Source organism: Nelumbo nucifera, chromosome 4, assembly GCF_055504915.1.
Source record: "Nelumbo nucifera cultivar China Antique chromosome 4, China Antique-T2T, whole genome shotgun sequence".
NCBI lineage: Eukaryota > Viridiplantae > Streptophyta > Magnoliopsida > Proteales > Nelumbonaceae > Nelumbo > Nelumbo nucifera.
Window position 1 is genome coordinate 23,691,144 of NC_142652.1, and position 25,425 is coordinate 23,716,568.

At 39.3% G+C, this 25,425-nt stretch overlaps 2 protein-coding genes across 2 annotated transcripts; both read left to right on the forward strand.

Moving 5' to 3' along the window:
- Window positions 1-8,997: 8,997 nt before the first annotated feature.
- On the forward strand, window positions 8,998-9,492 carry LOC104603096 (uncharacterized). The gene has a single exon (XM_010267043.3). It carries the CDS (start codon window positions 8,998-9,000, stop codon window positions 9,490-9,492), a length of 495 nt encoding a protein of 164 aa, XP_010265345.1.
- A 659-nt stretch (window positions 9,493-10,151) lies between these two features.
- On the forward strand, window positions 10,152-25,168 carry LOC104603094 (dihydroflavonol 4-reductase/flavanone protein). The gene is made up of 9 exons (XM_010267041.3): window positions 10,152-10,319; window positions 11,213-11,321; window positions 11,498-11,598; window positions 14,029-14,154; window positions 14,249-14,369; window positions 14,478-14,562; window positions 23,722-23,835; window positions 23,943-23,982; window positions 24,820-25,168. Exons 1-9 carry the CDS (start codon window positions 10,152-10,154, stop codon window positions 24,970-24,972), a joined length of 1,017 nt encoding a protein of 338 aa, XP_010265343.1. The 3' UTR covers window positions 24,973-25,168.
- Window positions 25,169-25,425: the final 257 nt, after the last annotated feature.

Genomic DNA, 25,425 nt, shown 5'->3' on the forward strand with positions numbered 1-25,425 from the left:
ATAGGGAGGTAGAGCCTAGCTGATTTAATTCACTTGTACAAGACAGCTGTACATTGTACATGTGGATGTATAGGTGCAATAGTCTAATTGATTTCAATTATCTGTAATACACTCTCTCATGTTGGAGCATGGAGGTGATGAATGCCCAACTTGGGAATTAAGGAGAGGAAGCAATCACGACCAAGAGCCTTAGTAAATATATCAGTTGGTTGTACTACCAAAAAGATATGTGTTGTGGCAATTGTCTTGGAAAGTAATTTCTCATGGATGAAATGGCAGTCTATCTCGATATGCTCTGTCTGTTCATGAAACACTAGGTTGGTAGCTATGTGGAGTGTAGCCTTGTTATCACAAAATAAGTGTATAAGTTGGGGGCAAAGAAGCCCAAGGTCAGTGAAGAGACATTTGAGCCATAACAATTCTGCAGTGGTGGTTGCCATACCATGGTATTCGGTTTCAGCTGAGAATGAGCAACAATAGACTGCTTCTTGGTCTTCTAGGATAACGGAGAAGAACCAAGAGTAGTAGAGTAACCAAATGTGGATTTTCTTATAGGGGGACATCCAACCCAATTGGAGTTACAATAAGCCCTCAACTAGAAATCACAAGTGGTAAAAAGTAGGTTATAGTAGTATCCCAGTGTTGTTGAAGTGGGTCCCCCATGAATTGACTTAAGATGTGGATACCATATGTGATATTGAGATGAGTAATTGTTAAGTATATGAGATACCCAATGAGTCTTATGTACTAGTTTGGGTTGTCAATTGGTGGCCCATCATCTGCCTTGAGGTGATGTTGTTGTTATTAGAGGGAAGGAACTAGGCCTACACCCCAATATACTGTAGTCCTTAAGTATGTCCAAAATGTATATTCATTGACTCAAGAAGATGTCATCACTACAAGAGACTTTAATTCCTAGAAAATGTCATAAAGGACCAAGATCCTTGATGGGAAAGCAATGAAGGAGATAAGCTTTGAGAGCAATAATACGTGAGGAGTCGTTCCTGCCAATGACCAAATCATCCACAAAGGCAAGAACAGCTAGAGAGTTTCCAGGTTGAATACATGTGAAGAGGGAATGATCAATAGATAATTGAATGAATCCTCGTTGCTTGAATGCTTGTGCAAGGGTCACAAACCAGTTGTGAGAAGCTTGTTTGAGACTATAAGTGGGTTTATTAAGGTTCTAAACTTGAGCGTCACCATCTAAGAGCAAACCAGGGGAGGTACCATGTAAACTTCCTCATGTAACTTTTCGTGAAAGAATGCATTGTCTACATCCATTTGATGGAGTTTCCAGTACTAGGCAATGGCCAATGCCAACAAACACTGCATAGTAGCGAGCTTGGCTATAGGTGCAAAGGTTTCATTATAGTCAACTCCAACCATTTTTGTGTATAACTTAGCTACTAAGTGCATTTTATGGCGCTCAACAGAACCACCGGAGTTTCTCTAACTTTGTATACCCATCGATAGCCAATGGGAACTTTTCCCAAGGGTAGAAAGGTCATGGTCCAAGCGTGTGTTCATTCCAAGGTTGCAAGTTCAACAGTCATGGCCTTGCGCCAATAGTCAAATTGTTTGGCTTGATGGTAGGTAGACCTGTTCGTCGGGCCACCTGGCCCCCGGACGGGCTTGAACACGCATATGGGCCTACGGGCTTAACCTCGGGCCAAAAAGCCCAACCTGCAATAAATTCGAGCCGGGCTCGGGATTTGCCAAAATAGCCCGGCCCGGCCCGACCTATAACTAAACCTAAAAACCCTAGTTGAAGACCCCCTCTTTTTTTCACCTCTTTGCCTCTTTCCTTTCTTTTTCCATTCGAACCATTCTTCTCCACATCCTCCACAGTTCTCATCCTCACACTCTTAGGCAGCCACACAACCGGTGAGGTGGCAAACGTTCACCGGCGCAACAACTCCGAAGGTGAGTCCTCACTCCTCTCCTTCTCTCTCTCTCTCTCTCTCTCTCTCTTTCTTTCTCTCTCTGACTCTCTCATTCCTCTTCTCAAATCTCAGACACTGGCGACGGCGAGTTCTCTCCCTCTCTCTCTCTCTCTCTCTCTTTATCAGACGCAAACTGATCACTGTTAAACTTAAAATCGCAGGTCGTAGCTCACAAACCACAGTAACTGCGAACACAGTTCCGACGAACACATTCATTGGCGAATACAATCGGGCTTCGGGCTTTTTATTAGGGCCGGGCTCGGGCCCAAGTTATAGGCCCGTTGGTCAGGCCGGCTTCAGGCTCGGGCCTAACAAATTTTCATTAATGAAGAGTAAAAGCCCGGCCTAACCCATGAATAGGTCTAATGGTAGGTAGTGAATTCAGTAGGTGAGTCCAAGAGAGTTGTGGTGAAGGTTGATGGGGGGTTCATGGTGATGCAATCATAAATGGGGTGGGTAGTAAATAAGGGATGAGAGTTCAGAGTGGTGGGCTCTAAGATGTGGTTAATTGAGGGACAATGGAAGTCAGCTAAGTGTGGTGGTAGTCTTCTTGTGCAAGTGGGGCGTTGTCTAATGGTCTATAAGGGAGGTCCAAGCAATGGATTCGATGGGTCATGTAGTGAAATGGATGCTAGTTTTGAGTATTTGATGGAGTGTCAACATGTGATATGAGCTCCAGATTACCATTGAGTGTGGAATTGTTAACATCTTCTACATTTGTTGGTAGTGTTGTGGGCATTACTGGTTCTATGTTCATAGTGAAGCCATCATCTAGAGCAGGAAGAGGGGGCACTAGTAAGCTATCAACACCACGGACATCTTGCATAATGCCACCCATGAATGGTATGTTGGCAAAAGGAAATTTGTCTTCGAAGAACACCACATCCCGAGATACAAAGATTTGGTGGGAATTAAGATCAAACAGAGGACATCCCTTATGTCTAGATGGATATCCAACAAAAATACATGAAGCAGAACATGGTGAAAACTTGTCTCGACCATGTTTGAGAGTGCTGGTGTAGTAGAGACATCTAAATAGTCAAAAATGTTTGTAAGTTGGTGGTTTATGGAACAATGATTCAAAGGGTGTTTTACCATTTAACAATGGTGTAGGTAGATAATTTATTATATGCATCACTATCAAGACACATTCATCCCAAAAGCATATTGGTAGGCTAGCTTGAAATCTTAGAGCTCGTGCTACTTCAAGAATATGGCGATGCTTGCGTTCAACTACTCCGTTTTGTTGAGGGGTATCAACACAAGATCACTGATGTGTGATCCCATGAGTGAGAAGATAGTCTTGCATTGATCTAGAAAGCAATTTGGACCCATTGTCCGATTGAACACGTTTAACATGGACATTAAACTACTTTTGTATCATGGAGCGAAAATGTGTGAAATAAAAGTAACCATCAGATTTACATTTCATCAAGAAAATCCATGTTGCCCTGGTACAATCATCAACTATAGTCAAGAAGCACTTGGCACTAGACAATGAAGGAGTGCAGTATCCTCCCCATATGTCACAATGAAGGATCTCAAGCTTGGTTAAATCTCAACTGGTGCTTGTTGGAAAAGTTTATCGAGTTAACTAGGCTCTTAAGCAAGTGTTGCAGCAATTGTTGGAAGGTGGTGAAACTTGTATTTCAGGAATCAATGATATCCATCTATAAGAGGCATGACCTAGGTGAGAATGCCACAAAGCTAAGGTTGAGTGTTGCATGGCTTATGAAGATATAGTAGCAAGAGATTTGGGTTTTCAATGGGAGATGTTGGTGGAGAAACAATTGTGGGAGAAGGCATGAAGTGATATAAACCATCACTGACTGCCCGCTTCAATAAATTTCACGGAGGTCAGGTCCCATAGAGCACAAAAGGTCGGAAAAAAAGGCACACATTTCATATCAATTATGAGTTTACTAATAGAGATGAAATTGCATTGGAAATTTGGAATGAATAAGGTGTTATTCAAAATCAAACTAGGTATAAGGGGAACATCTCCTTGGCACTGTATTGGTAACAGGTTGCCATTTGACAACTATACTGGCTGAGCAATGGTATGTTCTGTCATTGGGGGGATACAGGGGATTGTTCCAAGAGGAACCATGTGATCTGAGGCTCCTGTAATTAATATCCATTGAGAGAGAGAGAGAGAGAGAGAGAGAGAGTACTTACAAAGTTTGTTGATTCCCTTGGGTTGTTGCCATTAAGCAAATTCATGAGTTGGTGATACTATTCTACAGTCAAGCCATAAGTCTTCTGTTCTACCATCTGAGTAGTTGAATTTGATTTGAGACTTGGCTTGTCCTTATCAGTAGTCGATGGTTTTGTGGATTGCATTGTCTCCCAACCTGGTAAATAACCAACTAAGCATTTGTCTGTGCTATGATTAGGTTTCTTGCAATGATCACATCTGATCTTGGGATGATCTTTGACATTCTTATTGTTATTGGATTTAGATGCGACATGAAGGGTGGTTGCCTCCATGGTCAAACTCTGGCTTGCAACTAGTGCTTGATGTCTCTCATCTTGAGAAACTAGAGCATAGATTTTGTTCACTATAGGTAGGGGTTCCATGCTTAAAATGCTGGATCGAATGTTATTGAATCAATCACCGAGTCCTAGTAAGAATTGGTAGACTCTTTCTTTATCTTTTTCGGTTTGGAAATCCTGTGAACCACCGCACGAGTAGGGCAAGAGCATATCAAACCTGGTGTGTAAATTGATAACTCATCCTAGATTGCCTTCAATTTTGTGAAGTAAATGGAGATCAAAAGGTTTTCTTGCCATAGTAGTGTCAGTTCTCACTTCAGCTAGAAGAAACGAGGTGTGTTCCCTTGTGAAAGTTGTTCTTTGAGGTCTTTCTAGATTTCTTGCACGCTCTCAACATAAGCTACATTCTCGTGTAGTCCCTTTGCTAAGGCGTTGTAAATCCAAGACACGACCTTTGAATTGCATTTCATCCAAGCATGCAATTCTACTGGTTTCGTCAAACTTGGCTTCTTGATTGTGTCGTCGATGAACCCTATCTTATTCTTTGCCCATAGTGCATTCACGATGGTTCTCGTCCAAGTGGCATAATTTTCACCATCCAGAGAGCATAAAACGAGCACCGTTCCCAGATTGTCAAATTTGCTCAAGAAATACGGTGACACTGGATTTGTGTAGGCTAGATCTCCACCACCTATCATGGTTGTCGTCGTCATCTTTGATGGAAGAAACAAGAACAAGATTTCAAAAACCGTTCAATGAATGAAGAATGAAAGCCTAAGGCTTTGATACCATATAAGAAATGTATGATTCAAAGAAGAGAAAAAGGTAATTGTATTACATTCTCATTAGTTATTTATAGATAGAAGGAGATAGAGCTTAACTGATTTAATTCACTTGTACAAGACAATTGTACACTATACACATGGATATATAGGTGTAATAGTCTAATTGATTTCAATTATTTGTAATAACTTATTTACTAAATGAAGTTTCAGCCATAGCTTTGACCCTAGGGACATGGTGTCATACTTTAATTACGATGTCCTAAGTAGATGATGCTATGTTGCCTGAAGAAAGACATGAAAAAGTCATAGGAAGTTTACGTAAAACTGGTCCAAAACTTCCTCCATCGCAATTTATATTCATTTCATTCAGGGTTAATTGTTGAAACCTCCCCTAAAGTTTCTCACCATTTCTAAAACCTCTCCTCAAGTTTGGTTATTACAATCACCTCCCTTGAGGCTGATTTCTAAAGTTTCTCACAAAATATCCAAAATACCCATATAGTTACTATTGAGGCTGATTTCTATAGTAAAACGATACAAGCTTTTGGAACAACAAAAAAAGAGAGTTTAAAGTTGTAGTTTTACCTTTGAGCGGTAAGCGAAAATTCAAAAAATAAATCAATTTTCGAAAATAGAATAGAAGGGCTTGGGACATCGGTTAATATGAAGAGAAAATTTGAAAAATAGATATTTTGGTCAAAGTAACTATAGGGGTATTTTGGACATTTTCATGCCTTTTGTTAAAGGATTCTAACATAGGGGTCTACTTGCAACTGTGTCAAAAAGTTCGAGGTGATTGCAATTACCAAATTTCGGGAGAGGTTTCAGCAAATGGTTCAAAACTTCAAGGGAGGTGTTAGCAATTTACCCATTCATTTATCATCTATTCTCTAACACGCTCCCCCCTCGCCCCCCCCCCCCACCCCAAAAAAAAAAAAAAGAATCTCATTAGGCTTGAAGAGTGGACAAGTACATGCCCATTATAATGGGGGTAACAAGGGTCAAACACTAGACGAATTGGCCAAGCAAGCTTTGATACCAATCTCAATGAATCCTTCAACCTAAAAGCCTAAGCTGTTAGGTAAGATCCTTGAATAGGTTTTTATTCTCTAACAAATATGATATCTTCTTTTATAATTCAAATTCCCCAAAACCCAAGCAAAGCCTGAAGAGAAGGCCACGAAGTCCACATATTGGCAGTCAAACAAAGTTACCCCTATATAAGGAATAAGCACTGGCCTTGATTGCAGGAAAAATGGCATTTCTCGAGGCTGAAGGAGAAAAGAATGTCATTGAAGCTTCTGGGAGAGGGGCACCATATGTGAAAGGATCACTTCACTTCTGTAGTCGCTTTAATCTGGCAGGGAGATGGAGCCAATGGACCAGTTGTTGTCCTGTGGACGAGAATTGTGGGAGCAATGAAGAACTCTGCAGAGAAAAAAAAGGTAGTCCAATTCAATTTTTGAACTTGATCACGCAGAGCTGAGCCTAGACAAAGGTTTCAATCCAACACATGGTAGGGATGCAATATACTTTCCTAGCAATCCAAATATCCAATCAATTTTACATGGGAGACTAGTCTTTCCCCACAGCAAGATCAAAGACTGGACTAGACAATACTCTATTATTCTGTCCTGAGGAACAGCTTTGACTCGCCTTGAGTAAAACAACATCAAAGAAGATTGCTCGAGCTAAGGGTGTCAATAAACCAGTTTTGGGTTAGACCCCGTCCAAATCAAAATGATGGGGTGGACATACTAATAAGATATATTGAATTAAACTAGTCTAGACTTAATGGACCAAAGTATTTTATTGGATTGGATTGTACCTGATCCATCCGTAATGGGTTTATATTGGATTGGATTGGATTGGATTGAACCCATATCCAGTCCATTGATAGAAGATAGGAATACTGGTGTCAATGGACCAGGTTTGGTTTAGAACCAGTTTGAACAGATTGAATGATCCAAAATGGTCCAAAGTATTCATTAAATTGAATTGGACCTGATCCATCTGTAATGGATCTATATTGGACCGGATTGGATTGAACCAAATGCAGTCCAATTGACACCCCTACCTAGAGCCGGAGGATGTCTAAAAACTGAAAGTACAGCCTGTGACAATAAATTTCAGTTACAAAATACAAATAGTCATTTGTTGTTGTAGTCTTTGATTTCAAATTCTAGAATCTATCTCTGGTCATGAGGCTTATTTTGCAAACTAGAAAACGAAGCTATTAAAAAAGAATCTGGAAACAGGTTGGCATTTAAGTAGGGCTTGCTTTTTATCTGTTTCGCTTACCTTTCACTTACGTAATATGTGAAACCCACTCTTGAAAATGAAATCAGAGTACCAAAAAAAAACATTAATTACAAGGGACCCTTTTCTTGAGAAAACTATCTAACGAAATAACCACATTATCAAACTCCAGCTAAGTGAACCACTCCTACTACTAAGGGTCCATTTGGTTCACGGGAATAGGGATTTGGAATCGCATTCATTTCAATTCTAACTATTTTGTTGAGCGGAGTCAAAACCTAATTCCCATTCCTGGTGGAATGGCATTCTTCCAGCTGAGGGAATGGCCATTTCCTCCTCCTCCTCCTCCCTTAGGAATGAGAATCCATTCCAACCAATTCTGATTCCAATTTCAGTTCCATCTTGAACCAAACAGGGGGAGGATTAAACCATTCCGATTTCAGAGGACTTTGATTTCAATTCTGATTGTGAAACAAACAGACCCTAACTTCTTTTGATGCTAATAAAACCTTTATTTAACATCTAAATTTCCCTATGACTCACTTTCTTTTCTATAAAATAAAAGGGTAAGCAAATTTCAATCCATAGAGTTTTAAGTTATATTTTTGACCCTTTTTACACCCAAAACTTTGTTCTCTTCCCCTTTAAAAAAATGAAACAATCGCAGCCAATGGAAACAGAATCTGTTACTGAATTTTAATAACAAATAAGTAGGTGGAGGCATCACCTTACAAGTTACAACAGGGAGGTTTGGCAACTGTAGATGCTCGTAAGGTGGTAGAGTCAAATATCCTGTCTAGCTATGAAGCTATGTATCATGGAGCTTGTGGGCGATATCTCTGCTTTGAAAGAGTGATACGAAGATTTAGGTGAAGTCATCCATATTGAAGATGCATGACCAAAATTGTTAGGAGGAAAAAATTAATGGAGAACCACAAAAATTATATGCATATTATATGACATATCATATGAAAAATATATAAATGATATTTTATACATTAAATACATAAATACATAGGCGTGGAACTTGAGACGGGCCCAGGCTATGGCCCTTATCATAGGCCCATGATCACCCTTAAATGAGAGGATAAGAATAAAATAAAAGAGCAAGCTTGAGTTGAAAGAAACCCACCTCCACGAGGCTTCTAAAATGAAGAGTAGAGTCCAGTTTTAAAAGAGAAAAAACTTACCTGTCTCTCCAAAGGCAAGGCCTTTGCTTGTTTGCATCACACAGATGTCAAATGTATAAAAAAAAATTGTATTTTGTTTAACAGAATCCTTACAGAAGTAGTCTATTTTGATAGTTTATGAGGAGGATTATTGATATGATAGCCCTTGTTAGAAGTTAAAGCAAATATATATATTGGTCCGTTAAGTTGATTGTTTTGTTGCTTCACCCTATCTAATTCCTCTCAAGAGGAGAAGGGACTAATTTCTTTACAAGAAATGATTTCTATTACCATTCATCTCCACCCTTTTGTCTCCTCCAGCTTCAGCCACCTTTCAGTGCCATGGAGGATGCAGACATCTTGGCTGCAGACTGCGTCGTCATATGTTGCTGTTGCCCTTGCTTGATCATTCAGCTCATCGTCTTTGTCTTGCTCAAACTTCCCTACAAATTGGCCCAGAAGTCCCAGAGATTCGCCCGGAGAAAACTTGGCAAGACAAAGTGGAGAAAGAAGATAACAGGAGGAGATCCATACAGACAGGTGCTGAGGAGAATTGTTGAAGCAAATTCTTCAAGCATTCAAGTAATGGGGGTTCCCGTTCCTCTCAACCACCATCACCGTCAGCATGGTTGTGGGTGCTCCATGGCAGAGATTGACAAGGTTTTTGAGGAATTATCCCTACAGGGAGAGTTTGGTTTTGGGAGCTTTTGGGGGAGGAAGCAGGAATCAGGAAACTTCTCCCCAAAGTTAGGCCAGGACCAAGACCAGAAGGAATATGAAAATGTTGTACGCTATCATTTCATTCAAGTTATAAACCCTTTAAAGTATTTATCATAATCCAGTAATGTTGTATATGAGAATATTTTATTTATGAGATTTATTTGCTTTGTCTATTTATATTTATTTTTTGTTTGTTAAATAATGGGGCCCCCATCACCAGATGGAGCCCATGATAGAGTTTGGAGGAGTGAGCCCACACATTCCACTGCTGGCGCTGAGTCCATTCATCTTTTCTTCGTAGATGGGCCCATTTGGTAAGGGCCCAATTGATGGTGGGTCTGTTCACTTCTAGTTCTAGTCCACACAACTGCTGGGTGCTGGCAAGTGGCAGCACTAAAGTCGCAATTTTACGGCCTGCTGAGTGCTGAGCCCGGGTGTTGAGTAGTCAAAATGCCTCAATGGCCTCAGGCCGATCTGGTATTTCTACGGCTACTGCATTAAACAACACCAACCGTTCACCGCTGTAGATTTATTCCTCAAATTCAAAAGATGCTTCTAGATACATCTCGATGTTTCTCCTCCTTGGATGGATCATTTGGACTAGATAGAGAATATCTTCCAAAGCACGAAGAAACGAAGAAAGCCGATCGTCAGAGGCCTTTCCTCTTTCTGAAACTTGCGCGGTACATTAGACAAAGCACACACACTCACAGAGAGAGAGAGCGCGAGAGAGAGCCAAGACCGGACACCGGAGACGGACCAGCAATCAAAGAGCAATGGGGGAAGATCCACAACGCTTAAAGAGGATTGCAGCGGCCTCATACGACTACGAGAACGACCCGCGATGGGCAGATTACTGGTCGAACATCCTCATTCCTCCTCACATGGCAGCTCGGTCCGACGTTGTCGATCACTTCAAGCGCAAGTTCTACCAGCGTTACATGGTTAGTACAACAATCCATCTCCCTTCTTTTCTCTTTCCTCTGGTCTTTGTTCTTCTGGATTTGTTTGCTTTCCATGGAATTAGAACTCAAGACCATTCATTTCATTTGGGATTTTTCGATAGTACCTACAACGTTTTGTTTGGACTTCTATAAATCGGCTTTTTGATTAGATTTTTACTCAAATTTTGGGATTTTTAGCAGATTCTTACTATTGTTATTATTTAATTATTCTCTTCCTCCAAAATTCCAAATAAATTGCCGATTGTTCTCTCTATGTAGAGGAACTTCATGTGCTTTTCATGTATTTTGCCTTTTTAACTCTCGAATTTGCACTTAATGGTATTTCATTGGCATTGTAAATCGAGTACTGCAAGTATTGGATGGCCCACGCATCTCATTTGATTGTTGCAGTTGGTACATTGCTTTTGGACCTCTGTAGACTTGAAATTTGATGGATTTCTCTTCAGATTGTGTAACACTTTGATTGTTAAGATTGCTGCTCTTACTTTAGAGAATTCATGGTAAAGTTGGGGCATTATTTTTTGCTAACCATCGGCTTGGTATTTGCCTTTAAAAGGTCCAAAGCAGGAGGAGATTTACATTGGATGTATTAAAACACATGAGAGTTTGACTATTGATGCAGAGTTGAAATTCTATTTCTAAACTTGGGAATGCTTACAAGATTAAGATTGGATTTTTATGCATTATAATGTGTAAAACATCTCTAGTTAGAGACTTTTCGAGAAGTTAATAATGAATAAAAAAAGTTTCAATCTCTTTTTATTTTGATTCGTATTATGAATTTGCAAATTCATGTATGAACAGAAGGTATTCTAACTTCTAACTAGACAGTAATTCTTTTTCTATTTGTTTTTTTTTTTTAACATGAGCAGGACCCTGATCTTGTGGTTGAGTCAATGTCTTCAAGTATCTCATCTCAGTCAGCAAGACCATCTGCTCAATCTTCAACCTCATCTTCAAATGAACGACCACGGAGCTCAGGTAGACATGCATTATAATATCTATTGAGGCTCTGTTTCTACTCTAAATTTAAGAAGGGAAATTTCATAATGAACTATTCCAGAAGAAGATATCAATAGCACTTTCCTCTTTTACTTTTCATTTCAACTTTTTGTTTTTTTTTTTTTTTTCCAGTCTAACCCAAAGTTTTGGTGTAGGGGCAACTGCCAGAACATCAGGGGCATCATCAACACCAAATGCAAATCCAACTTCTATGCGCTGGGACCGGCAAACAATACAATTTTCAGTCAATGCTTGGGTACAAAAAGTGACAGTTTTACATGTGCATGCACAGTTGCACAAACAAGCATAATCAAATTTACACCCATGCATGATTTCATACCTGAGCTTCCATATATAAAACTGTAACCAAACTGATCTATTTCTCTATTGGTTGATTTGTAATATGTATTCATGTGAAGTTGCATCCGTCAATAAGCATTTTTTTTTTTCTGTGCCTTGTCCTGCTTGGAGTTTTGGTTGTATCAAGAATATCTATAAATTAATGAATTTTGTCAAATTCAAATAGAATTGTCACTTTCAAATAATTTGTTCCTCTGAGATGGTCTGGGCATGGTCATTTAAGGCAACCTACTTCACCAGTGAGGAGTAGTGATTTGGTGCAAATTGAAGGTTGTAAAAGAGATAAAAGAAAACTGAAATGTACATGAGTTCAGGACAGATTTGATGATTCCCAATTTAATGTGGGATACAGCCCTTGGTAGAGTGCAATTGTGAAACAGGATTTCTGCAACAAGGGATAAGACTTTTTCATGTTGGGTTGAGCATTTGTTTCTGAAGTCAAAAGTTGTGTTCATGCTCTGTAATCTGAAGAGAGTGAGAGTCGTAGAAATGTGGTCATGATGTATGAACTATGAACTAGATGATTAGCATTCAAAGCAGCCAAGAAGGAAATTAGAATAGTAAATTTCATGTTTTCTTCTTCTGACAATGAAAATACAAAATTTAGTTTTATCTGGGCACAGTATGCGCTTTTTTTTTCCCTTTTTGTGTTAACTAAAATTTTGAAGGCTGAAGAGAGTATGAGTTTGGTGGAATGTTGCAAAGGGCACAAACTTATGGATATGGATGCGGCTTTAATGCAGTTATACAGAAGTAGTAGTATCATGAGAAAACTTAATAATTAGGTAAGAGTAGTGTGGATTAATTAGGATGCATTATGAGAAAGATGTTGAAAAATATGTCCTGCAATAGGTACGGTTGGACATGATGATGAAGAAGTAGTACCTTGTGAAGTTTTAATCATTAGGCACAATAGTATGGTACCTTGTGGAGATGTTGTAAATCAATTACCTTGTTCTTTTTTTTTTTCTTTTTTTGATAGGGATAGATTGTTTATACTTGAATATATTATTACAAGGACACTGATAAAAAAAAAAAATATTACAAGGACTGTTGGTATTCCCACTGTACAGGTCCTCAGTATGCATGGGTTTTCTCCTTTCAGCCTGGCCTTTCAACTGTGGTCTGGCTGCTATAAATTGCTGATGCATCTTATAAAGAGAAATTGCTAGATATCTTAATGCAATTAGGAGGATCATTGGGTTTGTCTTCTGCTGCAGATTGTCTTCCTTTTTATAAATCTTAAATGATGTTATCACATACACAACAAGACTCTATATAAAGGAATCACTTTTCAGCTTACAAAAAAGCAAAAAAGAAAGAGACAATGTATTATTGCTGTAGTGAAGTGTTAAAAATTTATATAATGGAATGTTTTCAGAATCATGACCTGTCAGAAATGTAAACATTGTTTACTTTGGTACCCATCAAAATGATGATTTTTGGGATTTGGCTGTCTGCTGGAACTTTGAAACTGTTCACAAGTGAAGCATTGTTTTTGAATGGGATTAGGTAGTTAGGTTGAAGAGTACAGAATGAGAAAATGAGAGTCGAGTTTAGGATAAATTGGTTTAGTTAAATGAAGAATAGCACTATAGCAGAGGGAAGCAAAGCTATTCTTTTATTATCTTTTTTTGGTAACCATAAAGAGTATACTTCAATTTCAACAGAATATCTAAATATTCTTTTGAGTTTTTTTCCCTTTTTAGTCATCACTGTTTTGAAGACGACTTATTGACCCTCTAGAGGACTAATAAAGGAAACTAGTTTAGGCAGCTGATTTTTATTCTGGATTTTTTAACCATCTCCATTTTGATAGCAATTGTGGGTTTATAATGCAAGTAATGCATGCTATTATTACTGACTATGATACCCAAATACCTGTTCATGCCCAGTATACTAGTGTCAAACATGATATATACCCGGCATCACACTGGATACTGCACTGAAGCTTGTATATTATACTTTACTGTATTATCACTTTAATACATGTAAAATGGTATGTTTTAACAATCATACTACAAATAAACTGATAAAAAAATATTATATGAAAAAAATCTGTTTATGTTGGTAGTTTAATTAAATTTGGCAAGTTATAGTTATTGAGAAATGAAAGCTTCACAAACTAGATATATTAAATGGGATACTTTCATGCATATCCAAGTTTGAGATCTTGGAAAATGGAGTATTGTATCCCCTATTCCTGTATCCATGTCATTGTCAGTATTTGTATGTGGGCTTTGTAGCTTGTTGGTATATGCTTACATTGCTTTGCTAACAACTGTCTTTTCCATTTTTCTAATTGTTACATGTGCTTGTTCTGCAGGTTTTTATTGTTGGTCTGCTTGCCATCCTTCCAATTATATCTAGAAACCTCTCCAATAGAGCATATCGTTTGTCCTTTGTGGGCACTGCCTGTTCCTCTTTGTATTCCTTGTACTCATTATACGGGGTAATTTTTGCTATTGAAATCATTTTTATCCAATTTGAAATAATGTTTTTTGATGAATACCAACTTGAGTTAATCATTTATTTCTTGTTTTCAGAAACCTAGGGCATGGAATCTGCAAGCTGTCCAAGTATGGTTTCAATCAGTAATTGCGACCAAGGATTTTATCTATTTCCTATACTGTCTTATGTTTGTAACGTCTCATCTCCAAACCAAATGTGAGCATTATTTTACCAAACTATTTCAATATATTTTTTTTGTTCAATGCATTTTAGTATGAATCTGGGTTTTTACGTAGGATTTTCTAATATTGAGCTTTATGGCAGTTGCTTTGATACCTGTACTTTGCCGAGCTCTTGAACATGTTGCAAAGTTCTTAAGGCGCAATTTTAGTCGTTCCTCTTTGTACAGGTAAAAGAATAATAAGCAACCAGACCTATTAAAAAGACTTTATTCTTTAATTGGTAGTTACTAACTATATAGATTTTTTTTTTTGTGAAAAAAGGTATTGTATTAATATGAATATAACTGTAGAACATAACAACTATCAGTCCACAGAACGCTCCATGTACAGCCAGTAACTATACAGAAAAGCCACAAAAAAAAACTAGTCTCTCTAGAATAAATACAAGAGACAACCAATGAAATCAGGTAAACAAAAAGCCATGATCAAAATACTGATGATGAGGGATATGCTTAAAAGAATCCTTGGCCGAAAGCCAAGAATGAAGAGCAGCCATTGCCTGAACCACCAAATCATCCAAGGAACAGAACTGTCCTTCAAAAAGGTATTGTATTAATATGAATATAACTGTAGAACATAACAACTATCAGTCCACAGAACGCTCCATGTACAGCCAGTAACTATACAGAAAAGCCACAAAAAAAAAACTGGTCTCTCTAGAATAAATACAAGAGACAACCAATGAAATCAGGTAAACAAAAAGCCATGATCAAAATACTGATGATGAGGGATATGCTTAAAAGAATCCTTGGCCGAAAGCCAAGAATGCAGAGTAGCCATTGCCTGAACCACCAAATCATCCAAGGAGCAGAACTGTCCTTCAAAAATCCTACTATTTCTTTCTTTCCACAGGACCCAACACACCACATGAGGGATCACACACCACAGCACCTTACCCCTGTTGCTTAAGCCCGACAACTTCCAAGGGAAAAGCAAGTCAGATAGTGATCTGGGTAAGCACCACCTGACATTTAACAGGGAGCAGAAGTGGCTGCACAGCAAATGAGCAGCCTTACAATGAATAAATAAGTGATCTACAGATTCAGCTTCCTCATTGCTCATCACACAGCTTAGGGAGGACAGCACCAAACCCTTCCTGTTCAACTGATCCTTGGAAAGACATTTGCCATGAACTGCTGTCCAGACTAAGGAGACTTTAGTAGGAATGTGAGGGAGCCAAGTCTCTTTCCATGGAAAAGCCTGAGACTAACCAGCATTCAGCTTCAAATAAAAGAACTTTACCGAGAAAATCCCATCCCTAGCCCACTTCCAAATTCTAGAATCTTGCTGATTTGGATTCGGTTGATGATCCTGAATTAGTTGGAGCAGCTCTAGCAGATCTGAAACTTCCCAGTCATTGAGATGCCTCCTAAAATTTGGACACCAGTATCCTGAATTTCCATGCCACTCAAACTGATCTGTCATCATCACATCCCTATCTTCTGCTATAAGGAATAGTGAAGGGAAAACCTCCATTATAGCAGAACTATTGCACCAAGTGTCTTGTCAGAATCTAACCCTGTTGCCATTCCCCTAATTTCAGCCTCACCCCTTGGATGAAATTAGGATGACCTTCTCAATTCCTTTCCAAACTGAGCAACCAGCTGATGTGGGGGCAGGCCCAGCATCCCATCCACAGTTTCTAGTTCCATGCACAGTTCCTGTTGAAGACCGCTTGAACTTCTAAAAAAACCAGAAGATGACCCATTCACAAGTCACAAGGATAGAAAATTTAGCAGTAGATATGCACACTCTGATCCAATTCCTCCATTTCTGGCCAAAGTTCAATTTCTGCAACACCGAGTCAAGGAACCTCCAGTTTACATGATCGTATGACTTATCTAAATTGATTTTGCATACCACCCCATTACTCCCACTCCTTAATTTTGAGTCCACCAGCTCATTAGCAACTAGAACACCTTCTAATAACAGCCGGCCGGGCAGGAATGCCCCCTGCACATCTGAAATGATCTCTGAAAGTACCTTCCTCATTCTATTAGCAAGGGTTTTCGCCAGAATTTTGTAAAAACATCCTACCAAACTTATGGGTTTGTAATCTGAGATACAATGGAGTTCTTAACCTTTGGAATCAATGTTATAAATGTAGCATTTAAACTACGTTCCATCATATTGATAAAAAAAAACTACGTTCCATCATTCATAAAAAAAAAAAAAATTTAAACTACATTCCAAGGAGGCTCTGTTGTGAAAATCCAACAAAGCTTTCATCACATCCAGCTTCAGGAAACTCCCAACATTTCTCGAAGAACAGCATTGTGAAACCATCATGGCCAGGGGTCTTCTCTCCCTCTAGGCTCAAGACAACCTCCCAAACTTCCTCTTCCGAGAAAGGTTTCTCTAAGTCATCTCTCTGACTATTGGAAATGGCTTCAAAAAGGCCCCCATCCAAACCTGGACGAATCTGCCATACTTGTATAAATTCTTAAAAAATTTCACCACCTCCTTAATAGAAGTTTCATCCTCGATAAACCTTTCCCCCACCTGCAGCTTCTTCAGAGTACTTTTCCCTTCTGCGGCAATGTTATAAATGTAGCATTTAAACTACGTTCCATCATATTGATAAAAAAAAACTACGTTCCATCATTCATAAAAAAAAAAAAAAATTTAAACTACATTCCAAGGAGGCTCTGTTGTGAAAATCCAACAAAGCTTTCATCACATCCAGCTTCAGGAAACTCCCAACATTTCTCGAAGAACAGCATTGTGAAACCATCATGGCCAGGGGTCTTCTCTCCCTCTAGGCTCAAGACAACCTCCCAAACTTCCTCTTCCGAGAAAGGTTTCTCTAAGTCATCTCTCTGACTATTGGAAATGGCTTCAAAAAGGCCCCCATCCAAACCTGGACGAATCTGCCATACTTGTATAAATTCTTAAAAAATTTCACCACCTCCTTAATAGAAGTTTCATCCTCGATAAACCTTTCCCCCACCTGCAGCTTCTTCAGAGTACTTTCCCTTCAGCGGCAATTTGCAACTGCATGGAAGTACTTTGTATTCCTATGCCCTCTCTTCAGCCAAGAGATTTTAGCCCGTTGCCTCCACTTAATCTCTTCCTGGTATGCTGCTCTATCAAAACACGATTTAGCCTCATTCCTAGGCCCTAGCTGCCTTCTCGTCTTCAGATAGGTTCACAAGATTCTCTTTTCTATCCAGCTCTTCAATGGTGCTTAACAACTCTCTTTTCTTTAATTCTACTGCCTTAAAACTGTTTTTCTTCCAGTTTAAGATTTTTCTCCTTTCAATAACCGTAGCTTCTTGGCTAAGATGTGAGATCCTGAACCTTCTACTTCGAAGGACAGCCACTAATCCTTCAACGTTGCTTCGAAACCGGCATCCTGAGACCATAAATGTTCAAATCGAAAAGGACCTGGCTTTCTCCTCAAGCCCTCCCCACCAAGTAGAATAGGCCTGTGGTCAGATACAGGCCTTGGTAGGGCTTCCTGAAACAGGTTAGGGAGCCTTTCCTCCCACTTTGTTGACACCAGGATTAACGCCATCTGTGAAGCCTCAACCCTCCAATAAACCACCTTTGAGTCACCTTCCACTTCTACCTATCCTGAGCCTATTAATTGTATCAGAGTGAGGCTCCAAATAACTTTAGTTCAATCACCTGAGCCAAAAAGGCCAAGCATGTACCGATAGAATCTTTAAACACATATCATTTCAGAGGGTCATATATTTTCCTAGGAGCAGCCATCAAAGTGAAGCATGATTTCCTGTGGGAACCGGGAGAGGAAAAGAGGGATCATAGAGTGAGCTGGGAGATAGTTTGTAGGAGTAAGACTTGTGGTGGCTTGGGGCTTGGGAATATTAGGAAAAGGAATATGACTATGTTGGGAAAGTGGTTGTGGAGATTCCCATTGGAGAAGGAGAAGCTTTGGGCTAGAATAGTGGCAAGTATTCATGGGTTGGAGCATAATGGATGGGACGCTGGAATCAGAGCTAGGACCACAAGCAATTCTCCTTGGAAAGCCATTCATGACCTACTACCAGTTTTCTCCCCTAATATCAGGTATGATTTGAATTCCGGTAACTCCATAAAATTTTGGGAACAAACCTGGGTGGGGAGTGCCCCTCTAAAGGATCAGTTTCCTTCTTTGTTTGCTCTTTCTGATTTGAAAAATGAGCCAATCTCGTCTTTTACCACCCCGTCCTCTTCCATTTCTGGGATTGGGTGGAACTTGGGTATAAGAAGGGATATGAGGGACTCAGACTTTGACATTATTTTGAGCCTTATTGCAATTCTTGATAACGTTGTCTTAGACCCCACTAGGACGGACTCTAGAATTTGGACACACCTTCTCCCAATGGCATTTTTACTTGTGCTTCTTTCTTCAAAGTCTTAATTCAGTCCACCAGTCCTACCTCCCCTTCTTTTCCTGTTGATGGGGTTTGGTGCAGAGAAATACCTCCTAGGGTTGGTAGTTTTTGTTAGGAAGCCTATCTGGAAAGAATCAACATTGGTGCTTTACTCCAAAAAAAGAGACTCAATACTTGTTTGTCACCTCAGTGGTGTGTTCTTTATAAAGCGGATGGGGAGACTGGTTTCACCTACTGGTGTCTTGCCATTTTGCGAGGTCAATTTGGGAATGGGCTTGGTTCCTATTTGGTTGTTGTTGGAACCCCCCATCAGACTTGCAAGGCCTTTTTTCCTCTTTTTTTTTTTTTTTTTTTTTTTTTTTTTTTTTTTTTTTTCAGGTGGCGGATAAAAAGGGGAAGGACAATGTGGAGAGGACTAAGGGCTGCGGTATATTGGACACTTTGGGAAGAAAGAAATTCCAGGATATTCTCAGAAGCTCAGAGAGGAGCAGCAGATCTGAGGGCTATCATTCATATTAGGGCGGTACAGTGGCTGAAATCTTTGGAGCTTTTCACAAATTACACTGTGGATGACATGTTGAGGAAGTGGGGTGAAATTGCAAGTTGCACACAAACTAAGTCAGTTATGAGTGTGGCTTGGACCCCTCCACCTAGTGGATTCGTGAAATTAAACTTTGATGGGTGTAGCAGGGGAAATCCGGGACAATCGGGGATTGGGGGTGTTCTTAAGGATGAAAATGGGGTCATTTCTGCCATGCTCTCAGGCCCAATTGGAGTGGGTGACTCCCTTAGAGCTGAGATCTTTGCAGTTATGGAAGGAGTCCAAAAAGCTAAGGTGTTGAACATCAGGAAACTCTTAATTGAAGGGGATTCAGAGGTGAAGATAGGGTGGTTGCTTAAAGATCACAATGGCTTATGGAAGTACAATAATGAGAGGAGGAAATTCAAGTGGCTGGTGCGGGAGATGGAGGTTAAGATACGTTGGGTTAAAAGATCGGCTAATTCCCTAGCTGACGGTTTAGCTAAACAAGGGGCAGAAAGGGATTCACTTTTTTGGGCCAAGCTGTAACTTTAGTGTGTTTTTTTTCTTTTCTCTTTCTTTTTTCCTTTTCTTGAGATTCTTTGTTGCTCTTGGAAGATAAGCGTGTTTGTCTTCCTTTTGTAAATCTTCTTTGATGAATTAATGAAAGTGTTATTGATAAAAAAAAAAGAAGCATGATTTCACCTTGGGATTTGTTTTTGGGTGGGGAGAGGGAATCATTGATCTGCTATGTTGTTCAGTTGTTCTGTTGTTGGGGTGTTATCTTAACACCCAGCTGTTGCTTGTGTTCTGTTCCTTTTTTCCTTTTAGTGAATTTTATTTTTTACCTTTCAAAAAAGAAAATAAAGCATTGCCATTTTGAATAAAGCACAGCTTTTATTATGGGTGCCCTATAGGCTCAGTTTAGTAGGAGTACAAATGCAAATATGTAGAGTGCAAAACCTTATATTTTGTATGTATTTACACTGTACATATTTGCATATGTAGTCTTTCCAAATTGAGCCATAAAGTTTTTCATTCATTGATTAATACATTCTGATCACACATCACTTACTAGGTTCCATAATCAGCTCATTTTGAGCTTTTAAAATGTTAAAGTTATTTGCTATTCTTTTTTCTTTTTGTTGATCAGCAAGACAGAAAGGAATTTTATTAAGAAAACCCATAGCAGTTTGCAACAAGAAGTTGTGAAAAAAAGCAGTCCAAAACAGGATTAGCCCCCCAAAATGTTACAATTATGCCCAGTACAAAATGGTGTCTCTGAACCCCTTGCTTAGCAAGACTATCTGCCAAGCTGTTAGCAGGTCTTCTAATCCATCTTACTTTCATATTCAGATCTTTTGAGAGCCATTTGAAGCACCTAAACTCATTTTTGAGCTGCCAAATCACTCCTTCACCTTTTCTCAGCCAACCTACTACAATCTTTGAGTCACGTTCAATGATCAGCTTGCCAATACCCATTTCTTTGGCTCTCTCAACCCCATTAACTGCTGCTAAGAATTCTGCTCTTACCAAATCCCCTTGCTCAATTGGGCCTAAAAGCAAGGCCCAGATAGCACCACTTTCATCCCTAATTACCCCTCCAATGCCTGAGGGCCCTAGATTACCCATACTTCTGCCATCAAAATTCAGCTTCATCCATCCCCTTCCAGGGGGAGACCAAACCTCCAGAGTTTTTGTTTTGTAGAGGAAGACTCAGCTATGCCCCCCAGCTTCTAAAGAAGTCCTCCACCTTGAAATCCGAGAATAGTGTCAAAGTTTTGACCTAGTGTGCCAGTCTTAGTTATGATTTCAATAACTGTTTCCAAACTTTGCTCCTTTTCCTAAAAAATTCTCATGTTTCTTTCTTCCCAGATTGTCCACACCACTGCTGATCTCATACATCTCCATAACAGCCTTCCCTTCCTTTTTCTACTTCTCAATGCAATAGGGCTAAACAACCACTCCAACCTGTTATGAGGTCCCACCTGCACCCAAAAAGAGAAAAAACCATTCCCAAATACAATAAACAAAGGTACAAGAGATTAAAAGATGAAAAATAGTCTCACCATTCAACTTACATGAAAAACACCAATTGGGGGACAACGACCAACTTGGTCTTTTCCTTTGTAGCCAATCACAAGTGTTAATGCAACTAAGAAGACTTCCTACAGAAAGCATTTACCTAAAAGGGATAGAGAAGCAACAGATTTCCTTAATAGGAAGCAACCATGCTGCATTAATTGCCATTAATTAATGCTACTTGCCACATTGTCAGGATATTTAATGGCCCGATGGCATTGCGCTTTACATGGCATGGCCGTGATGCCTCCTCATCCTGCCAAACTTTATCTGGTTAATTGTGCCTTCATGATATTCCTCCTTGAGAAGTTATGTTAGGGGGAGTTGGCTCATCCATTCGTCTCATCATTTGTCTTGACCTACGAGACACCTTACTACTGATGCTTCGTCATTAATGGCCTTGACTCTTCCTTGATGGTGGTGTATCTCACCTCTTCGTAGTTTGATGCATGCTCATCTAATTCATTGGATTGGCACTTCCAATTTTAGATTCAACATTCAGTCCCTTGACAGACAGGTCACCCTATGGGAAGGTGTGGCTGTCACACCTTAGGCTACTTCCAAGCTTAGGCTATCTTGGTGGAAACCGAGGCATAGTTATGCCTGAATCGGTTTCATGGATAATTATCCCACATTCCCACGTTTGGGTTGGGCTTCTGCGCTCGATCCTTGTGCCCAACCATGTGGAGCTTCCTTGGCCAGATAGCTTTGAGTTTGAAACCCTCATGTTGTGTTGAAGTTTTGATCAAACTTGTGGCAAGCTTAAGATGAGTTCTCTGGCTGGACATAAAGGTTTTGCCAGGTTTTTTTTCTGAATAGCTCATCTTGCTGAAGCCCCTCCACCTCCAATTCATGGGCCTAACAAAATCCACAAAGCCCCTGATTTAAACCCTACAGACCAAAGTCATGTTCATGATATTTGATCTTTGAATTATAAGAGTAAAGATAAGCACTATTTTATTTGTATTTCATCTTTGAATAATGTATCATATAATGTGATATTGAAACAAGCCAATTCCTTTTAGCTTAATGAGCTGGATTTAGGCTTAGATAGGCTCGTATCAATCCCGGCTAGATCATGATCAACTAGTTTCTAGCCTTTGAGTGGCCCACGAAAAGAGGGAGAACTATGTTGAAATGTATCAGAGCAGCTCTCCTGTGGACTACTTGGGAAGAAAGGAATGCCAGAATATTCCAGGAGTAGGAAAGAAGACTTTTTGAAGTCAAGGAGTGTATATTCTTTGGCCAAAATCTTTAGAACTCTTTGAAAGTTACTCCTTCAATGATATTCAGAGGAGCTGGTCAGCAGTGGCTGTTACTTCTTCTACGAAGCTCAGAATTCAAGCAAGATAGACTCCTATAGAGGGTTTTGTTAAGCTGAATTTTTTATGGGAGTAGTCAGGGCAATCCAGGACCGTTCAGAATAGGTGTTCTGAGAAACAAGGACAGTAGCATTCTCTCTTTTTTTCAGGTCTAGTGGGGATAGGAGACTCTACGAGGGATGAGCTTCTAGCTGATTACAAGGGATACAGATTGCAAACCAACTTGGAATGGAGAACTTAATAATTAAAGGAGATTTCAAGGTGGTTGTGGGATGGTTGTCTGACCTGGATACTGTCACTTGGGGCTATAAGGACCTTCTAAAAAAAGGTAATTGGCTTATAAGAAACATGGCAGTTAGATTTTAGTGGGTGGGCAGATTGGCAAATGCCTCGGCTGATTCTCTTGCCAAACAAGGGGCTTCTTGGATTATTTTATATTTGGTTTCTCTGTAATTTTATTTTGCATAGTGTAATCAACTAAAGGGTAGGTAGAATCCTCCATCTCCCTTTCTTAAAGAGGAGGTAGCATCTCGTGCCTCCTCTTGGGCTGTAGTCCTTGCCCTATGAATTAATAAATCTTCCTGTTCAATTATAAAAAAAAAACCTAGTTTCCCGCCTTACCCTTGGTTTGTTGACATTCTGCAATAACCTTGAATTTTTGGGGTCAGTTTTCCTCCCCCTTCACAGAGGATGCTTTTGAAGTTCTATCTGCTTTTTTCTTTTTTATGTACTGGAAATTTGTGAAAAAGCATTAAGCCTCCTTGTCTAACAAATTGGATTTCACTTCATATTCTGAGTCTGGCATCTCAAGGTGAATTACATATAGTTCCACTTATTCAAAGGACATGGTACAACTAATTTAGATTTGCTTTCGTTATTGATGATCTCTATTTTTTGTGCTTTAATTTCTCAAATGGAAGTTGGCAGTCACATGTCAACTCTGTGTGATGTTGTCATATTGGTATTCGCCTTTTCTTTCCAGATATTATTATCAAGCTTTTTCTGTTTATTATTTTTTCTATGTAAATTTACTTGGAAGGTTGAATATGCTTTTCTCAACAGGAAGTATTTAGAAGAGCTGTGTTTGTGGGTGGAGTCTAACACTACCACGCTAAACATATTGACTTCACATGCCGAGATTGCACTGGGCTTCCTTCTAATTATTTCACTGTTCTCGTCAGTTGCTCTTTATTTATTTGTTTATTTATTTTTTTGGTTCATTTTACTTTCTGCTTCTTGGTCTTCCTTTATACAGACTCAGAAATCTAGTTTTGTGGTTGCAGATGGCAACGCAACATAATACAAACGTTCATGTATTGGCAGGTCTCTCTCTCTCTCTCTCTGTGTGTGTGTGTGTCAGTGTGTGTGTGTGTGTGTGCATATGCAGATGGTCTATTGTTGGTTTCTATTACTGCCAAACGGTGCAGGTGTGGGCATGAAGAAACATACTCATGTTAGTCTAAATCTTCTTAGAAAGTAGAGAGGAGCATTTGAGAAGAGAACAAAATGATTGGAGTCAGAAAAAGAGAGTGGGCAGCAGCCCCTCGTATTATTTTGTTAGGGCAACCATAATAAAGGGGAAATACAGAGCTACCACTGCCACTAAACATAGAAGAGCATAAAAAACAATATAACAACATTGTAAATCACACTACAACATATACTAGGTCTGCATAAGTAGATTACTCCTTTATGAGCCCCATCCGGTAGGGAGTAAAAAACAGTACGACAGTGTAAGTCACACTACAACATATACTAGGTCTGCATCAGTAAATTGTTGCTTTATGCCCATCCAGTAGGGACTAAAAACCATCCATCGGAAAAGCTAATAGAGATCCGTTTACCAGATGATTCCTACTTTTAGTAAATAATGATCAATACGAGTGCTTGGCTACGTTTTCCTTAATTTTTGACAGTTACAATTAGATTCCTATGCATGCCTCATGAGGCAGACACAGAGATCTGAAACTTCATGAAGAATCAATCCTTAACCGCTAGTTGGAATGAATCTATCATTGTGCTCCTACCATCTAGGCTTCTTACATGTTTTTATAAGATTTTATTTACCAATTTCGTGCGTGAATAATATTTTATTTTAAGATTTAAAATGTAGTGATTGATTCTATCATCATTTTGTTTCTGTGCAATATAATTGTGCAGTTGTTGAAGCTCATGTATCATGCCCCTGTAACTGCAAGCTACCATCAAAGTGTATGGGCTAAGATTGGTCGGACTGTATGCCCTCACATCAACCGTTATGCCCCATTCTTGAACACTCCAATCACTGCCATTCAGAGATGGTGGTTCAGGTAAAGATTCAAATTGAAAGAGAGAGGGAAAGAAGAGAGACATGCAGAGATCAAATGAGATTCACTTGTTTTTGCTGGTCACTGATTTCAAACCACTGAAATCCTTTTATAACTACTCGAATCACCTTTTGGAAAGACTGGTCACTGATAAAATGGTGCAAAATTCTTGATTAAAATAGTCAAATGAACCCTTTACTTAACATCCTTCTTGTTTTTGCTTTGTCTTATTTCTGTCTCCTCGGATAATAGAGTGCTAGCTTGGCTTTGGTAAGTTTGTTAATTGTCCATAAATCACACTGCACTGGATCTGTTCTTGCTAGAACAGAGATAGCAATGAACACATTGCCTGACCATCAGGAGCTGCAGAAAACCGGTTATCCTATCCATCCAGAAGCTGTTAAGCAGTGCTTGGTACAGTGAAGAATCATTTTGACTGTTGTTTGTGGTTGCCTACTAA

Bases quoted from the DNA above. Each gene is read 5' to 3' on its own strand.
- LOC104603096 (XM_010267043.3), top strand. From the start codon at position 8,998: ATGGAGGATGCAGACATCTTGGCTGCAGACTGCGTCGTCATATGTTGC.
- LOC104603094 (XM_010267041.3), top strand. From the start codon at position 10,152: ATGGGGGAAGATCCACAACGCTTAAAGAGGATTGCAGCGGCCTCATAC. The intron at 10,320-11,212 runs GTTAGTACAACA...TAACATGAGCAG, and splicing joins AGTTCTACCAGCGTTACATG to GACCCTGATCTTGTGGTTGA. The intron at 14,563-23,721 runs GTAAAAGAATAA...TTTTCTCAACAG, and splicing joins AGTCGTTCCTCTTTGTACAG to GAAGTATTTAGAAGAGCTGT.